General features: G+C 45.4%; 1 protein-coding gene across 2 annotated transcripts in view; it reads right to left on the bottom strand.

Annotated features, from left to right (window-relative positions):
• The window catches only part of NSUN6 (NOP2/Sun RNA methyltransferase 6), a 125,726-nt gene extending 100,780 nt beyond the window's left edge, over positions 1–24,946 (bottom strand). The window contains exons 1-2 of one of the 2 annotated variants that reach the window (XM_085630830.1): positions 24,621–24,946; positions 8,418–8,573 (exon numbers count right to left, since the gene is read on the bottom strand). In XM_085630830.1, the coding sequence (XP_085486956.1) occupies positions 8,418–8,573; positions 24,621–24,695 (231 nt within the window). In that variant the 5' untranslated portion in view covers positions 24,696–24,946. The remainder of the gene's footprint in view (positions 1–8,417; positions 8,574–24,620) is intronic. The other variant, XM_085630829.1, reaches the window with a different exon arrangement.
• Between the last annotated feature and the right edge of the window lie 1,041 nt (positions 24,947–25,987).

Genomic DNA, 25,987 nt, shown 5'->3' with positions numbered 1-25,987 from the left:
GAGCGGCTCCGTCATGAGCGTGCAAGGGGTTAATGGTATTCTCCAAATCCTCTATAACCCTTTCTCACTCTGGGAAAGGTCTGAAATATACCCCTAAAATGGGCAGCTGTATAACTTTTACCAGGATTGGTAGGGCCCTCCCAAAAAACATAGGGTTGTAGAGAAAGGAGTTTATCAATGGGCAAGATAAACGTGAATTTGCACTTGCACGGCAGAATTCTTTAGAAACTTTATGCATTTATTTTTGCACCAGAAGAAACACAAGTAAGGATCCTGGCCTGGCAGTTCGGGCTGGACTGTTCCCATTGGGCGCAGAGTCAAGACTGATTTCCATATGGCTGGGTTCAAACTGGAATAGCATGGTGAGAAAAAAAAACCGATAGATTTAGGCCCAGCTCTCTGTAATGGGGTGCATGTATGACACTGTTATACATTCTGTCCATCGATTGTCCTTTTTGCATTTGTCAACCTGAGTGGGACAGGTATGCCCGGACGTGGATACCGTGCTCTCCATGCCACTGGAGTCAAGCTATCCTGGCTGATGAGGGGTGAAACTCCAAAAACGGTCCTCGGATTCTTGTTTACAGTCCAGGGAGGACCTGCCCTGGCAGTTCGGGCTGGACTGTTCCCATTAAGCGCAAGGTCAAGACTGATTTGCATATGGCTGGGATCAAACTGGAATTTTATGGTGAGCAAAAAAAACGATGGACTTAGGCCCAGATCTCTGTACTGGGGTGAATGTATGACATTGTTCTGCATTCTGTCCATCAATTTTTTTTTTGCATTTTGTTTTCCACCAACGCAAATAGAATGCACAGAAGTTTGTTAGAAGTACGCCTGTAACTGTTGTAGTTTTTCAGGCCTACTTCTGTACACTATTGTGAATTCCTGAAAAGGCACTCTTAATGTGCACCACTACTATGTGGCACTCAGTCAGTGTGCCTCATGACAGCTTCTTTGCATACGCACCCAGATACAAAGGTAAAGTGCTCTCTCATTTGCTTAGGGTGCAAGCCCATAAAAATTAGGGACTACCCATTGAAATCAGGCTGGTGCAAAATGTGTGCAGGAGCTCTCCGATTATATAACAGTCGCACAAGCATCTGAGGCACCTTCTATAAACCAAAGTACCCCTGGTGTACAAGAAGTGGGATCAAATGCCAGTTGCACCCCAGGCACATTCGCTAGTATGCCCGTTGGTGCTATGAGCCACTATGCTTTCCTATTGCAATATGATAAAAAAAGAAAACAAGCAGCTGGTCCTACCCAAAGAGAGGCTCTTCGTGCCTACACTGGATATAAAGGACAATGACCACATCGGTAATATAAATATATCTTATTTTGACTTCCAAAACATTTTCAGTGACATGCAGAACACGTCCATCCTTTCTCAGTCTATTGGGAGCTTACAATAAATGTAGTAAATGCGGACACGAAGATTTGGACTATCATAAGCGTGCAACCTCTAGAACACACCACTGAAGTGAAGCAAGAAAATATACATAAAAACATGTTTTGAAAAAGTGTTTAATTTTGTATTCCTCACTTCAAATGTGTGTTAATGTGCTCATAAAATTATACAAACAAATTCTTATTTTACCCATTTCACACTTTATATCTCACTACTTTTCTACAAAAAACAGGCCGATAGGCTCATCAAAGCTAACACTACTATGTTTGTCTAACCAAAAGCACAAAAATAATGCAATTAGTAACTTATTTGTTTTGTTATGGTCTATGAAGACAAATATGTTGGTTCAAAACATAGTTGCTTAGATACCTAAGGGTCTCAAGGCGCTGGGTGCCGTCGGGGAGATTAAGTGAGCTATTGCCCACAGTAACATGAAGCTGAGGGGAAACAGTCTTTGCAACGCTATTTTTACATCGCAGTGTCTTCACCACGCATTTGTTATCCTGCATGTGTTTAGCATGTATAGGCAGGCCTAAAAAAAATCATAAAAATGGTACTAGACCTACAGGTCCAGTGACTTAAATAATCTACTCGACCTATTTGTAATGCTCCTGACCCATAAACGGATTTCAAATGATGTGATCGTGGGCAAATAATTGAATTCATTGAGCCGCCATTTTCTTCAATAGCACCTTCAAAATTGCGAGTTCAGCATGTCTGCAGTACAAAAAACTCTTTTGCGTGATTTAATAGACTAAACCTTTGCTCCATATACAATGCAAATCTATTCACATTAAGGATACACATGACCTTTGACTTGCCTCTTAGTTCATTAACATCATTGTCATCAGGGTGGGGGCAGGAATGTTTCTCAAATCATGATTTAAAAACACATAACTAAAGCATGAAGTGGTAGCACACTCATTTGTAATCAGCAGATTAGGACGTAGTGCAATATACAGTTAAAGAACCTTAGATGAGTGTGCTAGTAAACATACATATTATAACCACGATCGGATCCCAATGGATAAGAAGTGTATAGATAAACCCAAGAGAGACCCACCACTACCTAAGCTTTACACTACATACAGTAATTGAACAGCACATGATAAAAAACAGTTTGCGCAAATAAAAACACATATCGTAGACAAATAAAACACACATATATAAAATTGTAAATTAGGCAGCATTAAAATACATCTAAAAAACACAGGGTGAGAGGATCGGGGAGTCCAGGCCTACACCCCGTCCTCAACCGGCTGCCCTGTCGATTACCCTGTGTGAAGCCACTAGGTCCATAAACAACTACACACAGTATTATCAATAAAAAATTACAATTCATCACTAGTCTTAATTGTTAAAACATAGGAAAGGTTTAAAAATAGATTAAGAAGGTTAAAAAAGGAAAATACATGCACTATGGGCTTTTTATCAGTGTGGTGCCGAGTTTACCAGCCCCCTATGGGTATGCCACATTGAGTTTAAAAAACGGGATACAGCAAAAACAATGGGTGGGTGTCATATTTTAGGACTCTAAACGCCGCCACACCGTGCATAAACCCTAAATTCCTACAGAGTGGGATGAGCCAGCGCTGTCTGTAACTGGTTTATAGAATTGACAGAAAAAGAAAACATGGAGCTCTGACTCATAGACGCGATTGCAGGCGGGGCACCCGAGGGGAGTGGCTTTTAACCATTTGCTGGTAAAAGCACGAAGCGGCAGGGTCCCTATTCTAAATTGGATGTATAGTTTCCTTGCCTAGGTGGGTTAAATGCCATCCAGAAAGGACTCGGTCTGATACTCGTCTTTAATTCTTCGGAAATCAGCTGTCTGGTGTCCTATGACCGAGTCCCCCTGGACATCTGCTAATTTGAGCAAACTGTACGCTTTTACCAATTCTGAACGTGATGTTACCGGACACGTTTCCTCAGGGTTGCTCCATATGCTAGGTTTACCCAATCTACAGCAGAAGTCCTTAATATACATAAGCCAAGGTATTTTTCCCAGACCTGGGAGACTCAATAACTCCTTTAGCTCTGTCTGATAGACTGCTAGTTCCGGGGTCACCCACAGTCTGCGCCAGAATGTTAGTGGCTTAAGTCCAATCCCGTCCGCTATCGTCTGATTCCTAGGTCCAGGCATAGGGTGATAAAGGGTGTAACATCGATCAAACTTATCGGCCTGTAGTTGGTAGGCAGAAAGGGTGAGCCCTTTTTAAATACTGGAAACATTTCTGCCCCAGCCCAAGATTCCGGGATCGCCATACCGCTCATATTAGCAGTAAAGACTGCCCATAAGTAGGGACCCCATATTTTTGGTTCTGACCGGAATAGATCCCCCCGTAGCTTGTCCAGTCCCGGGGCTTTTCCAAGAGGGAGCTTTCTTTTGGCGTTTAGAACTTCTGTCAGGGTAATCCCGAGGAACTCATCATAAATGGTCCCAGAGAGTATTAATGATGTTCCACCCTTTGGGGATGCGACATCCTCTATGGTGCATAGAGCCTGAAAATGGGTATTCCATGCAGCCGCTGCAATATTCAGCTCTAAGGCTGGTTTCCCTTCACAACTGCATGTACACACTATTGACCAGAACGCCTTCACGTCCTTATTAGTTAGGGCAGTTTTAAGGGCCTCCAATCTTTCTAATTCCCAACTCTTCTTTGGTTATTGGATGTTATCTCGGTAGAGCACCCTCATTTGTTTAATTAATTGCCTGTCCTTAAGTTTGATGGCTTCTAACACGGCTCATTTGGCTTTTCGGAAGGTATCAGGTTTGTTCCGCCCCCTTTTTTGCCTTAGCGGATACCCTGGGACAAATTATGTCGGTCAGATTGGATGTCAGTTCGGCCTGCAATGCCGCTATTCTATCGATGTTGTGGAGAATGCCCATTGTCATGGCAGCCTCCCCCATGTATAATAAAGACAAAATGGTTAAAGAATACAGTGAGGCGAGCTTGTGGGGTGACTGCTCGATTGTCCCCCACCTTATTCTTCTTCTATTATTAGAAAGTTTTAAAGTACTAGCTACAGGGGTGCCACTGATCGTAGGATTAATAAAGTGCGGCAGCTCCAATTCCATGGTCAAGGCATTGTGATCGCTGTCCTGTTGCGGCAAAACAGCGAAGTCAACAACCCTTTGCTGTAGCCTGGTCTCCACTAGAATATAGTCCACCAGGGAGGATTGACCTGTTCTGTTAAAAGTTACCTTCCCTGGTCTGTCTGATTTGGTACGGCCATTAAACGCTCTTACTGAGTTAATCAGAGTTAATCTGGAGTGCCAGCGGGGTCCAACCTTAATCGGTGAGATATGAGGGTCAGGGATTAGCCAATAGAGATCCTCCTCATGGGGGATTGTATCAATTGGGTCAGCGAGGGGCTCAAATTGGCAATTAAAATCACCCCCAATGACCAGCCTTATATTTGTGGGGACTGAATCAATGAAGGTGTTCAATTGGTCGAGGGTCGGGGATTCGCGACCAAGACATACAGGAGTAGAGGTTGATAAAGGCTATTTTCAAGCTGGAGGGAAAAGTGAGCACAGTGCACTGGATGTCGTTGGAAAAGGGATTCAACTGTTCGGCCGTACAACCCAGATGTGTGGCAACCTAGGTAGATAAACCCCCTGATGGTCTGCCTCTTCCCCCCGAAGTAGCGGGTACATTAAATGTGGTATACGCCATCCTTGCGTTGTCTTCCCTCGCCTACGTTTCCTGAAACATGCACACTTCATATTTTTCCACAAAAAGTCCCCATTCTGGGCAGTGTAGTTTGTTTTTTGGACCGGCAATGTTCCAGGATAATACCCTCAACGTATTTTCTGGGTTACAGTTGTCAAAAAGGGCATTGATCATATAAGTGTTAGGGAGTTGGGGGGCCTCCAGCTGGTACAGGGGAGGAGCTTCGGATACTTACACCGGGGCACCTCCCCTAAATTTACTGGTGATTATGGGGGGGGAGGAGATGTAGCAGGTGGAGGACCTAGCAACTCTACTCTCGTCCCACTTGCACCATTATTCACCAGTTGCGTTTCATTTTGCATATCCAGTATGTCCACCCCAACCCCCTAGCAAGTGGTCTGGTTCGGCTGGGCTCTGTTGTACTCCCCTAAGTCCCTTCCAGGTCCCGAGCACCTGGGCCCAGAGGCTAGACCCCCAATCGTAAGTCAATCCACCTTTACAAGGGCCTCAAACCTATTCGCTACTGGAAGGTTATATAACAGGGGTCTGGGGGATGGACCCACAGTATGATGTTCCAATGGCCATTTAGCTTGGTATTACTGTTGTAAGCCCTAGACTGGCTGTGACAGTGGGAGTAGAAGAAATCCAATCAATAGGCCCTAACCCTTGTATATGGTTCCTGGGGGCAAGGATTCTGGCTTGCTAGAGTGCGGACCGCCAACTCTACGAACCATTAGAATCTCCCCAGCCCCATCATAACTGAACTGCCTGTACCTGGTCATCCAGAAAAGGCATTTGTTCCTGAGGTCCAATTGCATTTCCCTCTGTCCGTTGTACATTTCTGGTACTCCTGTCAGTACGATGACAAACGGAAGTGATGCTGCGGGTAAATATATTGTGGGGAGAATCACTGCTTCAGGCCTCCTCACTGCACCCTCCTCAAGGCCCACCCCGTCTCTACTTTCCCTAGGCCCTGTTTGAGTGGGGCTATTTTTATTCAAACCCCTCATCTGGGATACAGGATTGTTATTACCATCGTCGTCGTTAAAACGCCTGGGGTCGGTGACAATCCATGGGACTTGGGCCTGTTGGTTGCCTGGCCTTTCTGAAGGGGTCAGAGTCGATTTGACTGCCTGTTTGCTATGATGATCTACCTTACTGGGACCCAGTGTCAAGTTGGGGACTGCATCCCCCGAGGCATTGTGCTATTCTGGAGGATTTGGGCCTGCACTATCTGTCTGGGAGCTGCAGTCTTTCCCTCTCCCTAGAGCCTGTAAATTATTAATACTAGTGTTGGTGTGACCTTTGAGTCCCGTTAGAGTCACTTTATCTCTGCAATCTAGTACCTATGCAAGTTCTTCCTTCACAATGGCTCTCAGTTGGCTCTGTAGGCCCAAGGTGGACAGCCAGCATCTGTCCGAGGGTTGGTGTGGAGTCCTGCTGTACTCTCTACGTTGACTAGCTCGTCGGCACTGGGATTTGGCTCAACATTTTTCTTTCTAGTCCCGCTAGCTAGTTTACATACAAGTTACCCCCAAGATAGGCCTTAGACAACCCAAGGGCAGGGAGCAGTGTATATAAAAAGTTGGACATGTACAAGTTTTACATGTCCGGGTAGCGAAAAACCCTCACATTTGTTTTCACTACTGCACGGCTTATCCCTCCATAGGATAACATTGGAGTTGACATTACATTTTAGAAGTTTAATTTCCAAATGGGAATCGATAACTGGTTCATATATGGAGCCTCTGGAATCCAAATTTAAAACCCTAACTTAGGATTTCAAATTACAATTCTGAAAATATCACTTTTAGAAAGCTGACTTTTTTTTACTCAACCTTTTGGCGCCTACAGCCAGTCTCTGGTCACATGAGTGGGTGTAGTTGGCAATTGGGCTTTGTGTATTCCTCCTAGACAGCAACACACAATGGGAGCTTAGGTGTGACTGGATGGGCCATCACTGGCAGGATAGGGGGGAGCTGGGCCCAGCCTCACTAACACCTGGATATGCTATGTCCTGTCCCTACACAGAGAGCTGAATGCCCCTGCATTTTCACTTCAGCCAGCTTTGAGCCAGGGCAGGGGAGGCAGAGAATTCCATGCACTTCAAAGACATTGTCTAGAAGAGTCTTCCACCTTCCAGAAACAGGGCACCTGTGTATAAAAGAAGGATTTCAGACCCCACCACGTCAGTACACTTCTGGTCCTGTGGATACTCTTCCAGTAAGGACTGATGTGCTACTACAAGGACGGCCAGTCTGCTGGACTGCTACTCTGAAGAAGCTGATGCAATGCTGAGCTGACCTGCTGCTCTTTTGCTTGGGGAGGAAGAACTGGACCTAGAACCCATCTTGAACCCAGGACCCAAGAGTGACTCAAAGGGCTAGTCTGCTAGCCTCCTGATCTGAGCCGCTGGGACATAACAGGATCCCAACAGCTCTTGGACATCTCTTCAACAAGTTCCTGACCCCACTCCCCAAGAGGTGCCCCTCAGGTCTTGGACCCTTGGTGTGGCTCAGCAGGCTCCTAATTCAAGCTTTTGGGCTCTTTGCGACTGTGAACGGGCCTGTGTGCACCGGAACCGCGCTGCATACATCTAAAATCAGCGCGACCCGCCGCCACCCAGTCTCTTCGCACAGCAGCATCAACCGCCATCGTGAAGCACCATCCTGCCTATCCATGACACCCAGCCTGCCCCACTCACCACACCGATCACTGTCCGCGATGATCTTGTTGCTCCTTGCGGCCCCCCTCCAAGGAGAACGGGACTCTTGGCCCAAAACTTGAGAAGGTAAACCTTCAGCTGGACTAATCCAAGACTGTATCAGGCTTACGCTCCATTGTGGTTGGCTTGAACGTTTGACTTTGGCCTGGTCCAGCGCGACCAGATAGCTACAGTTGGCACTTTACGCCTTTAGGCACTATACTACAGGTATTCTTTAAAAAATAATAACTTCAGTTCTACAAAGTGGATGTTTGTCAGTTTGGTCTGGTTTTATTTTTTAAATTAAGCTCTTTGTTCTAACCTGGTGTGGGATTCTTTTTGTGTGGTGTTTTCACTGATTTATTGTTTGAAGTGTTGCACAGATATTTTACACATTCACTCTAAGTTAAGCCTGACTCTTCTGTGCCAAGCTAGCAGGGGGTTGAGCACAGGTTACTTTGGGGTTGGCTTGTTTCTTACCCTGACTAGGATTGTGGTTTCTGCTCGACTGGTGCTCACACCCCAGTCATCAGGTAAACCAATTTCTAACAATATCCTTGAATTAACATACATCCTGACTGAGCGGATCAGCGTGACAAGATCAGAAAAGATGCAACATACAAACCTTTACAATTTCATCATTCAACATCTGCTTCACATGTTCCACTGAAACCAAACGTGTGTTCACACGAACAGTAGTGAATGCTGGAGGATGTGACAAATGAAGCAGTAGGTCATCAAATCTTCTTTCTGCTTCTATTGCTCCAATTGCAGTCACTAGCTAAAATTGAAAAAATAGATATGTAAGAAATGTTCACAAAACGTATCTTAAAATTACATAATCCCACTAGGCGAACAAGATCAGTGGAGTTTATTGCCAAGCGGAAAAAAAAGGTCAACTTTTTTTTAAATCACACAAGGCAGAGGTATTCAAAGCACTATCAACCACATGGACAATTAACGGGATCTGCCTTCATAAAGGTCAACTAGAAAATATAGGAACATGTGACAATAAATATTTAAAAATGAAAAAGTCACTTATGTTTGCATACTGAATGAAATACTAAAAACATATATAATTACGTTTTAAATTTTTTTCTTTTCTCCCCCTAAAAGTTAGACTTACTGTTCTCTTCAGTTAACCCTCAACTTTATAGTAGGATCCACATTTGTCCATCATGTTTTCTAACCGGATTCAAAATGACGTATCATTACTTTTCGAATATTCAGCCATATCAAAGCAGTGGGAAAATAAAGGTGGAGCAGGATTTCTATGTTCCTACCTTAAATGGCAGGCATATTGAAAGTGCTAATCATTCAAAACATCACAGCATATACTGGTTGTGGTCGCTATTGGCAAATATGTTTTTTTCACAGCCAAAATGCTTACTGACCCAAGCCTTTCTGTCAGCAGATCTGGAGCTGCAGACTGCATTCATGAGTAGCAAAGAACAGCAGGCATGCAACTGAGATGTTCAGAGACAAATGGCAAGCATAGAATACTTGCAATGGAAAGAAAACAGTCTCCATTTTGGACAGTGGAATACAAGCATTAATGATGTGAAACCCACAACATTGATTAGCATTATGTGAATGAACTCAAGAGCGACACCCTTCCTCTAACACATTTTATTTTTACCTGGACATGTTTTGGGGAAAAAATGAGTGTAACGTTTTTCTTACATTAACCTTTGAATAAAATGCAAAGTGAAAGATTATTATTAATAAAGTGATGTATCCGTGGGTGTCTTTAAAGCTGGAAATAGAGGTATAGGGTAATTTACAGACGGGAATGAGACATACCTCAATAAAGAGCAGTAACTGACAAACTAAAAAGTCCAAAATAAAGTTTCATATTTTTCATTACTATGTCGCCCTGAAGATCTTGGTAGATCAACAAAGTGGTCAGTTAAAGAATCAAGTACAAGATACCAGGCAGCAATGTTGGGAAAACAGAACATTGCATAATGGACAAGATTCTTAATGGCTCTGGTAACCATGGTTAGCGTTAATAGCATTCTTTCGTGTGTGTTTGAGAACATGCCTTCTCAGCTTCCCTCAGACTGCAAAAAGAACATTTTTCTCATTAATATGTTAGTCACTCGTAGGTGGGGGAGCACGTCTTCTGTGCCTTCCATTTTATTGATCAAGGTAAGATATTGTGCACTTGTAGACCACCATCTCTCACAGTTGAAAATGTCTATAAATCATAAAACAGTGCTGTCAGGGATGTGGCTCAATGACTAACAAGTTGTACAATTTAGTGTTAGAGCTTTTCAAAATAGCATGTTGTCCTACAGGAGGTAAAAATTGCTTAAAGGCAGGAAGCCATGTTTTCCACCGCACTGCCAAGTTACAGTCATTAAAGGCCCACAGAAAGCCCTTCTGTGTGTGGTGTACCTGATTGTTGGACTTGGCCCTTTTTGCAGGGTCATCCCTGAACTTTTTGCCTTCCTCCTATATTTTATCTGACCTGTTGTTGGCTGTTTTATGACTCTGGGCACTTTACCACTGCTGATCATTGCTAAAGTGCATATGCTCTCCCTATGGTGAATTGATGTATGAATTAGTGATTCCATGTTTGGTTTACCTGTCAGACCCTAGTACAGTGCACCAGGAGTGCCCAGGGCTGGTAATCCAAATGCAGCTGGTGGGCTTGCAGCACTGGTTGTGCCACCCACAGAAGCAGCCTGTAAAAGCGTGTCTAAGGCTTGCCATTGCAGAGCCTGTGTGCATTCTGGTACTGCCATGCTGACTGGGCAAGTGCACCCACTTGCCAGTCCCTAAACATTCCCTTTTCTTCATATCAGGCACCCCTATGGTAGGCCCAAGGGCAGGGTGCATTGTAAGTATAAGATAGGACATGCCCTGGTGTGTGTGGCATGTCCTAATAGTGAATTACAACCATTTTCGTTTTCCACTATTGCAAGGCTACCTGTTCCCCATAGGCCAGAATGGGCAGTTTTATTATTACATCTTATAATCCTAACTGACTCAGGGAACATGGCAGAAATTCGAGTTTTGTATGCCTGAACTCAGAAAGATAAAATACATCTTTTAGTGAAGTTGGTTTTAACGTTCTGTGTTTGAAAATACCACTTTTAGAAAGTAGGTATTTTCTTGTCAAACCATCCAAACCTGCCTCTGCTAGGTTGTGTATTCTTTGTCTGGAGTTTGAGTGACGGGGGCTGGGGAATTCCAGGGGGCTGGGAAATTCCAGGAGACAGGGTGAGTCAGCACAGGGCTGAATAGAGAGATCTGCATCTAGATGGGTGGGAGGAGTTGCACCTGGGACCTGAATAGGGCTGTGCCTTCCCTCCACAATGCTGGCTCCACCTCCTGTGGTGCGTCTGATGTCTCTGCCCTGCACTGTGAAAGGAAAGGAGGAGTCATGTCAACAAAGTGCTCCAGGACTGATCAGAACTGGTTTGGACTAGGCAAAGGCCTCTCTGCCTTCAGAGAGCAAAGAGAAACTGTGTATAAAAAGGGGACCCAGACCCCAGAACTTTAGATCACTTTGGGAAACAAGAAGAAACCTTTGCTGAGGAGTGGATCCAGAAGAAACTGAGGAGAGACTATCCCTAAGCTGAACTGCTGCTTGCGGGATTGGCCTGCAGTGGTTGCCTGACTGCCAAAGAAAGGAGAAAGGACTTTGTGTGTACTTATATTCAACTTGTGATCTCCAAGGGCTTGGAAAAGAGCTTGCCTCCTGCTGAAGTCTCAGGGCCAACAGACTTCACCCACCAGCTCCCCAAGAGTTATTTTGAAGTGCCTGCAGTTGTGCTGGACTTTTTGAGGACTTGCGACTCAAGAACAAGAAGCGCGTCGCCGAACTGCCGCTTCACAACACGAAGCGCCTCGCATCGCGGGAGAGGAGGATCGATGTCGCATCAGACGCCGCCGCATCACCGGGAAGCGTGTCGCAGAAGAATCGTTGAGTCATCTCAGGTCCACCGAAGCGCCTCGCCGGAGTAGAGGATCGACGTTGCATCACGCGACGTTGCATCAGGTGTCGCCGCGTGTCCAGGAAGCGTGTCGCAGGGCCTGTCGCGTCTCATCGCCGGAAAAGAGGAGAGATGTCGCATCGGACGCCGCCGCATCACCGGGAAGAGTGTCGCGGGACCTGTCGCGGCTTGCATCATTGGGGAAGCAACTCGTATCACCAGGGGAGAAGATCGACGTTGCATCAGATGCCGCCGCATCGCTGGGAACCATGTCGCAGGGCCTGTCGCGGCTCGCATCGTGAGGAAACATCTCGCATCACCGGAGAAGAGGATCAACGTCGCATCAGGCGCCGCCGCATCACCGGGAAGCATGTCGCATCAAGAAGGAAGCGCCATCTTGGTTTCTTTGCACCGGATCTTCAAAGCATCACCGTCCTTGCAACACTTTTGTTGCCCTGCGTGTCGCACCTTAAGGTATATTGAACTCTGAATTTCGCATTTACCATCCTAAGAGAAGTAAGCTCAATTCTACCATTTTAAAGTAACCGTATTGTGGGTTTGTGGTCTTGTGATAAGTCTATATAAAGAATACTTATTTTTTATATAAAACTTGTGTGGTGTCCATCTGTAGTGTTGTCACTTGATTACTGTACGTGTTCACAAATGCTTTACACACTGCCTCTGAGATAAGCCTGTCTGCTCGTGCCAAGCTTCCAAGGGGGTGAGCAGGGGTTAGTTTAGGAGTGTGTACCCCCTTACCCTGACTAGACGCAAGGGCCCCTATTTGGCACAGGTACCTACCTATGCCAACTAGAGACCCTCAAATCTAACACTCATCCTTTTACTGTAAGTTTATAACAGAAAATGCCCAGGGATACTTCAACTTGGCCCTCCAATGTATCTGATAGGCCCAAGTTATTGTTTTATTCACGGGCGGTCGGGAACTAGGCATGGTGTTATATCACTAAAATTAATTTCTTATCAAACCAAAACCTTGCCGTTGCAGTCCACTAGAAGCCACACTCCGCAGAATCAAAAGCTTTTTCTTTATCAAAAATGATATGTGAGAGTAGGACATCCTCTTCGCTTGCAATCAAAGATTAAAAGAATCAACTGTTTGAAAGTAGTTCAGAAATCAGAGGTACGATTTATTAATACAATCTTTTTCAGAATACTTCAGACAAATTAAACATCAGTTTCACTAAAGACTACATGTCGGTATTTCAAACGGGGATCAGGGGCTGACTAAGATTTAGGGGAAAAACATCTGTATCTTAAACATAAGGGCATAGCTAATCTTGTTAAAGAGCGACACCTTTATCGCCATTAGATATTGTTACCAAATGCTGATGACCATATATGATACAACTACACCCTTAAAAACTGACTGCAATGTGGACGAAATATCCTACCCAGATGTAGACCAGATATTTCCTTTATGTCCCAAACTTTCAGAAAGCGAGTATAAATCACATTTTGAATTAGGCCAGAGGCACATTTCAGCCCTTGGTGTGTTTATTCACTGGGATAAAGAGTACTTCCCACGCCTGAGCATTTACAGTGAAGCAAACCGAAAGCTGATGTTTAACTAATGGCAACTATGACTTTTCACATAAATGTGCTTTTGCACCTAAATGTGATTTGTGCCCCTAACAGCGTTTCCACACTGCTGCTGGTGTTGCCACTAGTGTGATCTTTCACATTAAATTGACTCTGCACATAAGACACTTTCCTTCAAAATGTCAAATAATAACAATGCTTATTTTGCTCCACGTTAAAATGTTGCACCTTAAAGGTGCTGTCAAGCAAATAGGATGCCATACTAATGCACAACTCTTACCCCAAATGTGACATCTTACTACATAATTTGTATTCCTGCACCGAGTGATTGTGCATCTAAACACGATTTATTTTACTCCTTAGGCTAAGGGTGACCTGGTGACCCTTGATTTGCTACGCCAATCTCGTTTTTTCGCCATGTCTCGACAAACGTCACTATACATTTTTCTAACATGTTCCTGTTTTTAAAGTCGGTTGAATCATCACTGTGGAAGGCACTTTTGCATGTGTTCCAGTGGAGGATCAATTAGCAGCCTCTAATAGAAAGAATTTTAGTAAACACAATGATACAGTGTGAAAACGTTGCACGGCATTCTCTCAGTGCTTTATTGTCTGTGTTCACCATGCTGGTGAGCACTATCCCTTAAGTCATTTGGTGTCCCTCGGTTGATGCAAAACTGCAGTCTAATTTTATGTTTGCAGAATATCCCTCTTTTCGGTTTTCCAAATCTAGTCAATCTACCCACTTTTGGAGTTCTGGTGCCAACCTTTGGGATTAAACTCATAACTCCGAAACAAAAAGCACAGAATGCACAGGGTACTGTAATGTCCTGCGGGACACATTCTGGTGTTCCACAGGAAGCTGTAACCTCAGCCACTCCCTCGAGGGCTGGCCACACTGCACCCCCACACCCATCCGTCACGGGTGCCACGAGTGACATGGCCCCGTCAATAAAAGGGCCCGGGTGCACGTGCTCGTGGCCAGTTACAGTCCATAACTACCCTGTGTCTGTGTCAGTCATTTGCCATCATGCGGGCCTGAGGTCTGACACTACACTGGCGACGAGGCGGGTTCAACCTTGTGTGCCCGCTGCCAGGCGCTTCGTTATTCCTCATGGGGAGGAACTACGACCAGAATGTCATGTCCCCACTGCCCTGAGGCCCGGGCTTGGCACCGTCTTGGAGTGACCAACTAGCTGTCCTTCACCGCCTCTCTGATTCCGGTGGGAAAAGAGAAGAAGCGCGACCTCCCAGCACCAGGGTAGGCGACGTGCCCGGTGCCCCTCAACCGCAACCCTGGTATCTCTCCCAGGTACAGGTGCAGCCCAAACGTCGATCGGCTGGGGAAACATCGCGGATCATCGACCGCATGGATAGGACCCCGGGTCGGCTCTGAAAGCACCCACGTAGGATGGAAGAGTGGATCACCCCACGACACCGCGGCGGAGTGCAAGGCGGAGTGCAAGCCGTAGTGACGCCCACCGCTGGAGAATGCCTGAGGACACCAACGCATGACAGCAGCCACAGTGCCAAAGGTACGGCGGAAATCGCCCCGCAAGAGAACGGTGCAGCGCTGCACAGAATGGCCACAGGAGTGAGGGAGGGGGCGAGAGGGGAAGGAACGGCGCAGAAGACCGGTTCATGCCCCCTCACCTGCTCGGGCATTTAAAGACCATCTCACCCGGTACTTTGCTGCACAGACAGAAGCCGTAGCGGAATCGCTGTCTTATGAGTCATCGCCCCAAGCAGCAACAGGACAGCCAGAAACGGCCTAGTAAGTGCTCCTGCCTCCACCATAGGCGGCCCATGACTGTGGAAGCCAGCATATCTTCGGCAACACGCCAGCGATAACTAAAGACTGGTACGGCGGTGGAGAAGCGTGCGCAGCGCCACCTGCTGGTCCCGCACCGCATCGGCAAGCCGGCCAAAAGAGAGAGCTGCATGAAAAGCGACTTTGCCCAGAACCAAGCCGTTTCACCGCATCAGCCCTCCAGCCGTCACCCCCAAGCACCGAGAAGCACCAAAGAGAAGCGACCTGCCTGGCCATCTTGATTTGCACCATGCAGCACAGCGAGGCAAGGCAAGGCAGCCCCACCCGATAGGAGCCTCAAGACCAATAAGGTGCAGTCCATGATGAGCTAAGAACACGTCAGCTGCCTCAGGCTCGGACACAGACCCAGCACCAACCTCAGCAGCAAAGGAAGATACAAGCACGTCCGCCCTCCCAGACAGCTTGCAAGTCGAGCTCCTGAGTGACAGAGGAGCAGGCGCTGGAAGAGGAGGGGCCAGCAGTGCCCTGTGTTGGGAGGGTCAGCAGCCCCACGAGACTGCTGTCCAGAAGCTGCTGGCCGATAGCCCGGTGCACAGCACGCACCCTGTGAACCTTCTAGCAGGCAGAAGTGAAGCAGCTGAGGCCCTGGTGAGGGCCAAGAAACCTCAAAGCTACCTCTACTTTGAGAGCTACCTCAGTCAATCACCAACGTGGATGCACAGTCATGCCAGACATCAGGAGACGCACGAGATTACTCAAGTGTGACCTCACCAAGTGGGCAGAGTTAATACAATGAGCACCAAAGAGAGACTGCTAGCTCGCAGAGAGCTCGCATGAAGCCCAAACGCGCGCCGCCAAGTAAAGTCCAGCCAGAACAGGGTGACCAGAAGTCCAAAGCAGCACAGCCTGAACCTGCAGCACGCATGGCGAGCCACCGCGACGACCACAGCGCCACGTGGTAGCTCCCCAGACGCTACGCTCTCAGGGACGGACCGTCTGCCTGGCCAGAGTAACTAGCCGACTGTACCCTACAACCATCAACCCAAACAGCACCATAGACTGGAAGAGAAGCCCTGGCGCTCCACTACCCGGCCAGAAGTGGCAGGATCAGCAAAATGAGACTGAGACAGGATCCTAGCAGGAGGATCTGCACCGGTGCATCCAAAGAGCGGTCCAGCACACTAACTGTCCACCGTGACCGACGGCTGTAGACCTACGACGAACGAAGCTGCACTGTACCCCACGGACCAGCCGCACCTGGACACCGCCCAGCATCCTGCTAACCAACCGTCAACAGCAGATCCCAGACTGCACACCGCCGTCACCAGGAAGACTGCTAGCTCACGCCCAGTAGCGCAGACGGATTGCGCCAGGCACAGCAAGACGTGACTTCAGAGAAGAATGCTCAGAGTGGCCCTCTGCACCCTGCAAGTGAGAACAGCCAAGATGCCTGTGAAGAAAGCAAAATCTCCAGGTGGATGCCACACTCAAGCCCCAAAGTGGCCCCAAGCCACACCAGCGAAAACCAGCATCATATAAGCAAAAGCACAGCCTGCAACCTCTGCAAGGTATGTGGAGAGACTGACAAACCCCGCAAAGAGCTGCAAGAAACTTGGAGCTACACACAGACAGCCACCACCGCTAGCAAGAAGTGGATGACCAGCCAAGACAGCAACGTCTCCAGGGAACTGCCCACAGCAACAGCGCAAGGAAAACTAGTGCAGAGCACGCCCCACACGTGGCTGCCCAACGCCACTACCGGTGAAGAGGTCGCATCACCCACCCATGCTGGTGAACAGGCACAACCGCCAACCACACCACAGGCACCCCAAGTGCCCGAAGAAAGCGTCCAAAAACGAGACAGAGCACGCAAAGCCAGAAGCGTGCAGAAAGCCGTGCCAGAGAACCCGACTGCACAGACCGAACCCCGGAGACACCTCCACAAGGAAGCACTGCTGAACGCAAGTAGGAGAGCACCCACATCTCCACCGCCCCAGCGAAGCCCCGCTGTGGGCCGAAGACCACACAGTGTCCTCCCTCACACTGCCTCAAGACAGAGTCGGCCGTGACACATGACAGGCAAGAGAGGAGTCGCACACTCCACGTGGCAAGCCGCCCCAGCTACTTGCGCTTCAACAACCTGCGACCGGACGTCACGTCGCCCTGCAAGCAAGGAGCGCGCCGGAGCGAAGGCAGAAGCCGGCACCACGACAGCGCTGTCTCGAGGTCCAAGCGCAACGCCCTCAAAGAAAGAAGAGAGTGACAGCCCTGTCACCACGAAAATCGGAGGAACACAGGTGGGCTGAATAGACCAACAAAAGGGAGAAGACCGTGGACTCACCCAGCAAGCCAAGAGCACACCCTGACATACCAGACAGCCACCAAGGCGGACCGACGTCCCTGGATACAGCTCCATGGGTGAACCGAACGTAAGCCGCAACAGGGGCAAACCGCATCTCATCCCTACGCTTCCCCAGGCGACCGTCCATTCCCAAGCGTCGGCAGTCTAAGTCAAGGTGCATCCCTGCTCCTGTCCGCAGATGCCACGTGTGAAGATCAGCACTGAGTGTCCGTCCTCACACCGCCTCAGGATGGAGTCGGCAGTGGCCCCAAGCCAGGCAAGAGAGGATCCCCACACTCTACGTGTCAAGCCGCCACAGACACTCCACCTCAGCAAGACGTAGGCCCATGGCTGCCAAGTTCCTCCTGACATCCAACTCTCCCCGCAAGTCACCACCACCTGGCTGGCAACCGTCATCATGGCAGCCAACAGCACCTGCATCAAACACCACTACCAGTGCACAAGTGGACTGGAGTCCTACACCGGTGCCACACACGTCGACCAAAAGAAATCAGAAGCCACCTGGGAACCTGGCCTACACCAGAACCGCGGCAGCGTGTGCAAGTCTTGACCAAGACTCCTCCACCCGTGAGGGTTGTGCGTGCGACCAAGTAACCGCTTCTCAGCGGTCCTGCAGCTGCCCCCAGACGGCACACAAGCAGCCCCCAGTGCAGCCCTCCTACAGTCCCGCAGCAACTCCGATGACGGGCCTCCCCAGGCGGGAGAGCGAGAAGAGACAGTGCCCCACCGACAGGTTACCGGTCACAGCCAAGCAGTTCGACAGGGACAGTCGGTCCCGCAACACCTCTGAATTCTCACTATAGACTCCATCCACGGTCATGACGCAACCCACTGTACAGAACTGAAAGAACTTACCACAGACCATCACCGATGTCAGCAAGGTGGGAGCCATGCAAGATCGTATGACATGTCATCATCAGTGAACTGACGGTATGCAGTGGATGTCTCCAGGCCAGCGGTCGTGTCCTGAACTCCTCAGGTTAAACTACGGGTGCCCGCCGAGAAGGTCCTGCTGCAGGTCAAGTTACCAGCTCCTGTCTGACGTCGTCCTGTCACTTGACTCAGAAGACTGATGGACCCTGTGGTTTTCAGATAACTGTTTGTTTTGTCCCCACAGGTTGGACTAACGTTTTGTTTGTTGCTCACTAAAGAAGGGGAGGAATGTAATGTCCTGCGGGACACATTCTAGTGTTCCACAGGAAGCTGTAACCTCAGCCACTCCTTCGAGAGCTGGCCACACTGCACCCCCACACCCATCCATCACGGGTGCCACGAGTGACGTGGCCCCATCAATAAAAGGGCCCGGGTGCACGTGCTCGTGGCCGGTTACAGTCCATTACTACCCTGTGTCTGCGTCAGTCATTTGGGGGAAGTGGCCTAGTGTGGCTATAACTAGGACTGCAATGTGCACTGCTGTAAAGTTGTTTCAATCATTTAATTCATTTCACATACAATTCACAGTGATCATATACAATTTTTTTATGTGAGTTTCTATGATTCCACAATATACATCATCATTCAATATGTGTACACTTGTACATAATTGTTAAACAAAAATAGCAAATCAAATAACATTACAAGCACCCAATGCATTTCGGGACATTCGTGGTCCCTTCATCAGGGGTAAACTGTAGGAAGAAAAGGAGAAGATATCAAAATCTTGCACGTTGCGTGATCAATAGATAATAGTTTAAACTTAAAGTAAGGTATACGATACCTTTTTTAATATTTGGTTGGAAATTCGCAAGTTCGCGTGTTCATTTTCTAAAAAGATAGTGTGAAAGTAGAAGTTGAGGAGAACTGATCTCTCTAATTATTTGTTATTCAATTCAAAGTGCATTAAAAACCCAAATTCATACCTGGTCTTTATGTGTGGTTCTGTGTGTTTCATGATGCGGCAAAATTGAAGGGTCTGCGGAAATAACAACTGAGTTTTAACCATACTGTGTGGAAAGTAACGATGGTAAACGCTGTGTTTAAAGCGAAGCTCACCTTAATTAAAAAAGTGCAAATGGCAATGAAACCGTTTGGCATAGGGAGAACCAAGACCGGAGTTAGTGTGGACCGAAGACCGTGAAGTATCTGAAATAAAAGGATAAAACCTTACGCTTCAGCTGAGGATAAAGATTGAAGCCCGTATCAAAAATTGGGGCAGATGGGGAGATTTGCTTACCGAGTCGGAAAAGAAGAGTAACGATGTATGCTTCCACGAATGCTCTCGACCGCGGTTTACTGGCTGGTCAGTTTCAAAGAAGTTTAACGTCGCGCCGTGGGCGTAGACACAGAAAAAAGACTCGATTTCTGCCGACAGTGAGGCGGAAGTACGAAATCCTGATAAGTGTTTTACAAAGTAAACAACGTAAATAATTTGCAATTATAAACCTGGGTAAAATATTTAGAACGTGTGAATATTCCAAGTGATTCCCTGGAATAAAAGAATTGTTGAACATAACGAGCTAATCTAGTGTGAGGAGAACCCTCTCAATAAAGTTATGTGAAAAAAAATCAAAGAAAAAATCCTCATTCAGAGAAAATAAACAAAGTGAGATTGGTGAGTGTTGTTCTTAGCTATTATGTCTGATAAGTGAGTTCTGACCTGTTGTAGAGAGTTTATACACATGATTACGACGTCTCAGGACGAAACACATCGCGTGGTCGAGTTTTGACTTTATTTAGTTGCTCTGTGAGTAGATTCTCAGGATACCCTCTGTCTGTGTAATTCTTTATCTGTTGTAACCATGTAGATTCGCATGCCGTATCTGTAGAAGAAATTCTTTTAGTTCTCAGGAATTGGGAAACTGGTAAATTCCGAATCAACGAAGGAGGATGAAAGCTACTAAAAAGTAGAGCATTATTTCTGTCTGTTGGTTTTTTGTACACACTCGTGTGTATTTCACCCTGTTGAATGTCTATCCAGACATCAAGAAATGAGATTGATTTGCGGCTTATGGTATAGGTGAATTGTACTCGAGGATCTATCAAGTTGAGTGTCCGTATGTTGTTGATGAGTGCTGGTTCTGACTGATTCCAAATGAGGAAGATGTCATCGATAAAGCGTTTAAAGAATATAAGGCCTTCTTTCCATGTGAGATCCTTGAGGATGTAGTCATGTTCAAACTTTGCCATGTACGGGTTAGCGTATACAGGTGCTCCCGGAAAGCCCATGGATGTGCCGTTTAGTTGTATGTAGAACTGTTCGTCCCAACAGAAATAGCTGTTTTGCAGGCAAAACTCTAGTAATTGTAAGATAAAATATTTGGGTATTTGTGTGTTTTCCTGTTGCAGTAGAGCCCATTCGACTGCTTCAATTCCGTTCGCATGTGGTATCGAGGTGTATAATGCTACCACATCTATGGTGCATAAGATCCAATTTTCTGTGTTTAGGTGTTTAATCATTTGTATGTTTCTCAGGAAGTCCGTGGTGTCTTCAATGTATGTTTCCCAATTTTGAACAAATGACTGCAGAAAAGTATCAATATACTGGCCAGGTTTTTCAAATATGGAGTCGCATCCAGAGACGATGGGTCTGAAGGGAGGATCCATCAAATTTTTATGAATCTTTGGTAGTAAATAGATTTTTGGTCTCCGTGGGAAGTCAGTCTTAAGATATTTTTTGGTAGATGAATCAATCCAATTAAGCTCTTCCGCTTTCTCTAACATGAGATTGAGATTTTTAGAAATTTCCTTTGTGGGATCTTTATCCAATTTTCCGTAAGTTTCTTCATTCATGATGTGTTCAAGAACTTTCCTTTGGTAGTGTTCGGAGTTCATGATTACTAGTCCTCCTCCTTTATCCGCTTTCGATATCATGATTGTTGAATTTCTGGCTAGTCTGGTTAAAACGCTTTTTTCAGCCCTACTCAAGTTTTTTGTTTTGTTGGAATATTGAATCTTTTTCAAATCTTGTTGTACCAATAATTCAAATGTGTCCAGAGTTTTGTGAGACACTGGAGCAACAAAAGTGCTCTTAGGTTTGAAGGTTGGAAGTGTTAACTCTGTAGTCGAGTCGTCAGTTGAATCTTGGGGGCAGATGTTAGTAAAAAAAATTCGCAGTCTCAGTATTCTCATGAATTTATAAAGTGCTACTTCTGTCTCCAGTTCTGTGCTGTTGTAGGTGCTCACAAAGGACATTCCTTTGTTGAGTACATTTTCTTCAAATGGTGTCAGTTTGAGAGAAGAGATATTTATTATGAGGTTTTCGTTTGACTTCTCAGTCCCTTTTTGCTTTTTTCTCTGTCCTTTTCCTCTCCTTGTTTGTCGGTGCCGCTGGTTGTTTTGGTTTGACTCTTGTCTGGTGGTCTCCCTTGTTCTCTGCTGGAGTCCAAAAAAGAAGAGGAACCAGAGGTACTAGGTGTTGCGGTTGATGAACTTTCTTCTGGTGGTTTTGTGGTAGCCTTCGAGCTAGTGGTAGTTTTAAGGGATGCTCTCTGAGTGTCAATGTCTGAATCAGACACTACGCTTTCCTCTGAGGATGCTTGGGTAGTTTTTTTGGTAGTAAACCTACGTTGTGCGTATACTTCGGCCCAAGTGTAAGCTTCATTCAGCTTATAGTCAATTGTATCTCTTTTAAATTTTCTCAGTTTTGTTTCTTGTAGCTCTTTACCATATTTGTCTAGTTTTAAATTGAGACTTTCTAAAAATTGTCCCCATGGTTCAACTTCCATTCTTGTAGATAATTCAGTTTTTAGCGTGTTTATTTCTTCTATATGTCGGCAAAACCGAGAGAAAAATGAAAACTCGATTAACAGAACACAAAAGCAAAATACGCACTAAAAGCACGACTTCTAGCATAGCGACACATTGGGAGGAATCACGACACCAAATCGCCCAAATGAAATTCCAAATCATCGAAGAAGTACCAAAGCACACAGATCGTGACAACTCAAAGTATTTACTACAAAGAGAAGCATTTTGGATCAAGAAACTTAAAACCCTTACTCCTCATGGACTCAATGATAAATTTGAGATGGCTTGCTTTCTCTAGATAAACACCAACATTTGATACTCGTACTCCACCTCGGGATCCCAACTCATTTTGAAATTACCCCCATTCAAAACGCATTCGACCCATACTCATCCCACACTTGATATCCCACACACATGTATTCTCAGATCGAAAGTCCACGGATATGATACTATAGGATAAGATCCAATTTGTTTTATGATGTTTTGTATCTACACGTTGACATGAAAACGTATTATGTGTTTCGTCCTGAGACGTCGTAATCATGTGTATAAACTCTCTAACAACAGGTCAGAACTCACTTATCAGACATAATAGCTAAGAACAACACTCACCAATCTCACTTTGTTTAATTTCTCTGAATGAGGATTTTTTCTTTGATTTTTTTTCACATAACTTTATTGAGAGGGTTCTCCTCACACTAGATTAGCTCGTTATGTTCAACAATTCTTTTATTCCAGGGAATCACTTGGAATATTCACACGTTCTAAATATTTTACCCAGGTTTATAATTGCAAATTATTTACGTTGTTTACTTTGTAAAACACTTATCAGGATTTCGTACTTCCGCCTCACTGTCGGCAGAAATCGAGTCTTTTTTCTGTGTCTACGCCCACGGCGCGACGTTAAACTTCTTTGAAACTGACCAGCCAGTAAACCGCGGTCGAGAGCGTTCGTGGAAGCATACATCGTTACTCTTCTTTTCCGACTCGGTAAGCAAATCTCCCCATCTGCCCCAATTTTTGATACGGGCTTCAATCTTTATCCTCAGCTGAAGCGTAAGGTTTTATCCTTTTATTTCAGATACTTCACGGTCTTCGGTCCACACTAACTCCGGTCTTGGTTCTCCCTATGCCAAACGGTTTCATTGCCATTTGCACTTTTTTAATTAAGGTGAGCTTCGCTTTAAACACAGCGTTTACCATCGTTACTTTCCACACAGTATGGTTAAAACTCAGTTGTTATTTCCGCAGACCCTTCAATTTTGCCGCATCATGAAACACACAGAACCACACATAAAGACCAGGTATGAATTTGGGTTTTTAATGCACTTTGAATTGAATAACAAATAATTAGAGAGATCAGTTCTCCTCAACTTCTACTTTCACACTATCTTTTTAGAAAATGAACACGCGAACTTGCGAATTTCCAACCAAATATTAAAAAAGGTATCGTATACCTTACTTTAAGTTTAAACTATTATCTATTGATCACGCAACGTGCAAGATTTTGATATCTTCTCCTTTTCTTCCTACAGTTTACCCCTGATGAAGGGACCACGAATGTCCCGAAATGCATTGGGTGCTTGTAATGTTATTTGATTTGCTATTTTTGTTTAACAATTATGTACAAGTGTACACATATTGAATGATGATGTATATTGTGGAATCATAGAAACTCACATCAAAAAAATTGTATATGATCACTGTGAATTGTATGTGAAATTAATTAAATGATTGAAACAACTTTACAGCAGTGCACATTGCAGTCCTAGTTATATCCACACTAGGCCACTTCCCCCATTCATTCCACGTGCCATGCAAGCATATGGCAATGTTGCACGCTTACCGCTAAAAATTAGCTCTATAATCTAAAAACGAGTGCGCTCACCACCCATTTCTGCGTCAGTCATTTGCCATCATGCGGGCCTGAGGCCCGACACTACAGGTACCATAGTTGCAAACATTTGAAAAAAAAAATCCCAGGATATTTTTCAGCACACGGCTGCAGCAGATAGAAAGTTCTTTGCGAACCTGTGTGTAATCAAGAGGAACCGTTTCTGCAACAATATAACCCGGGACAGTCTCCAACTTACCAGGAATGTCCCTGCAAAAACGGGACAGTTCGCAACTATTCGGTTAAATAGCCTAGATGTTGCATATGTTGAAAAATGTAAGACAAATCTATTGGCTTTATCAATGCTTGTTTCCGAGGTTGGAAGGCTTCTGGAAGGGTACTGATTACTGAGCAGTTCTTCCAAGCAGGGTGGTGGAGGGATACTACACTGCTTTACAAGGCTGTTTGATAAATAAAAGGCATTAGGTGTATAACGATAAAACAACAAGAAACAACTGCGTACTGTGCAAAGCATAGGAAGCCCGAAGCAGTACGATTCACCTGAAGCGTGATGCACTCACCAGTAGAAAACGCTGCAAACACAGCATAGGTTTCGAAACAAGTACGCAGAGGTATTAAAAGTCATAGTTAAGAGTCAGAGAAGTACATACCTCGTGATTTTTAAATACATTTCTTAGATAGCCTTCCACTTCTCCCATGAACTTGGCTTTAGGGAAGAAAGACATGATTTCGCTCCGGATTCCTTATCATTGAGACAAACGCGGATTAATGACGACACTAGAAGCATGCCTTCCTAAGAAATCCGTTAACGCTGAAGAAATGCCCACACGGTACCTGGCATGGGGTAAAACGACCCATAACATTGTAGTTAAAAAGAAACCGTAGACGGAAACGTGTGATTAAACATCCCTGGCTTTACGACAGTCTAGTCTATGGAAAATAAGCTCCGCCCATCGGGTGCCAACAGACTGAAGCAGCAGAAGCCAGATCTTACCGAGCGCGCTCGTGTTACACATGAGCATGAGCAGCCTTTTCAATGTTATGCAGCCTTTTCAATGGTATTTAAATTAATTTACATACACTGCTGTTTGCACATGCTCGGAACTGCTGTTCCTTAGCATTTGAAGACATGACAATGCCTACGTTTCATTATATTTTAGACACTGTTGAAACTTTGAGAGAATCATTTCACGGCCACATCAAAATAAGACACCACAGAGATGCTTTATATTGTTATTTATTTACGTGGTTTGATTTATATGGTTGACAACTGGCCGCTTTTACCTATATTAACACTGTGTTCTAGCCCATGCAAAAAAACTTGCAAAATCATCTAAATCGGTTATTTTTTCCTTTATCTGTATGTACTTAAACAATAATTCTAATAAGAAAGCACTTTGAAATGTTTTCTAGAGTTACCATAATGATCACTGACTGATAATTAAAATAACCAAAGAGAACGGCCATGTTAAAAATTAATACAGGCCATTTTACCTAAAGTTCTAAGTATCATGCATGCATGTCCGAGTGTAAACCAGTTTCTCATAATCTTTACCAAGTGCACGCCAACAGCTGGGACCCAGAGCAGTTTAGTCCTTACACAGACTTTGGTACTCTCTGATTGGACCTCTCTATTTCTAGTCCATCTCACATCAATAATAGAAGTTGGGACATTCTAAGTGGGGAAGGACAGACACACGTCAAGATTTCAAGGAGTTAATTGAAAGAATTACTAAGCAAACTAAATGAAATTATTCATAGGCATGGTTTGCAATAAAGAATACAGAGAACTCAGTAAAGTTCCTTGCAAAATCCAGCATAGATTAGTTTTACAAAGTGGGAACTGTGGTTCCAGGTTACAGAGGAAAGGTGCATACTTTTATAGGACTTCAGACAAAGGATTTCATACATTACTAAGTTTGTAAATGGGTCTAAGGATATGCACCAATGAGAAACAAGCAAGAGGAAACATTTTTCTACAGAATATATTTGAGGATTCTCTCATGATACTAAATAT

This window comes from Triturus cristatus, chromosome 10 (assembly GCF_964204655.1).
Source record: "Triturus cristatus chromosome 10, aTriCri1.1, whole genome shotgun sequence".
NCBI lineage: Eukaryota > Metazoa > Chordata > Amphibia > Caudata > Salamandridae > Triturus > Triturus cristatus.
The sequence above is the reverse complement of the archived record's forward strand: the minus strand, read 5'-3'. Positions and strand labels throughout refer to the sequence as shown.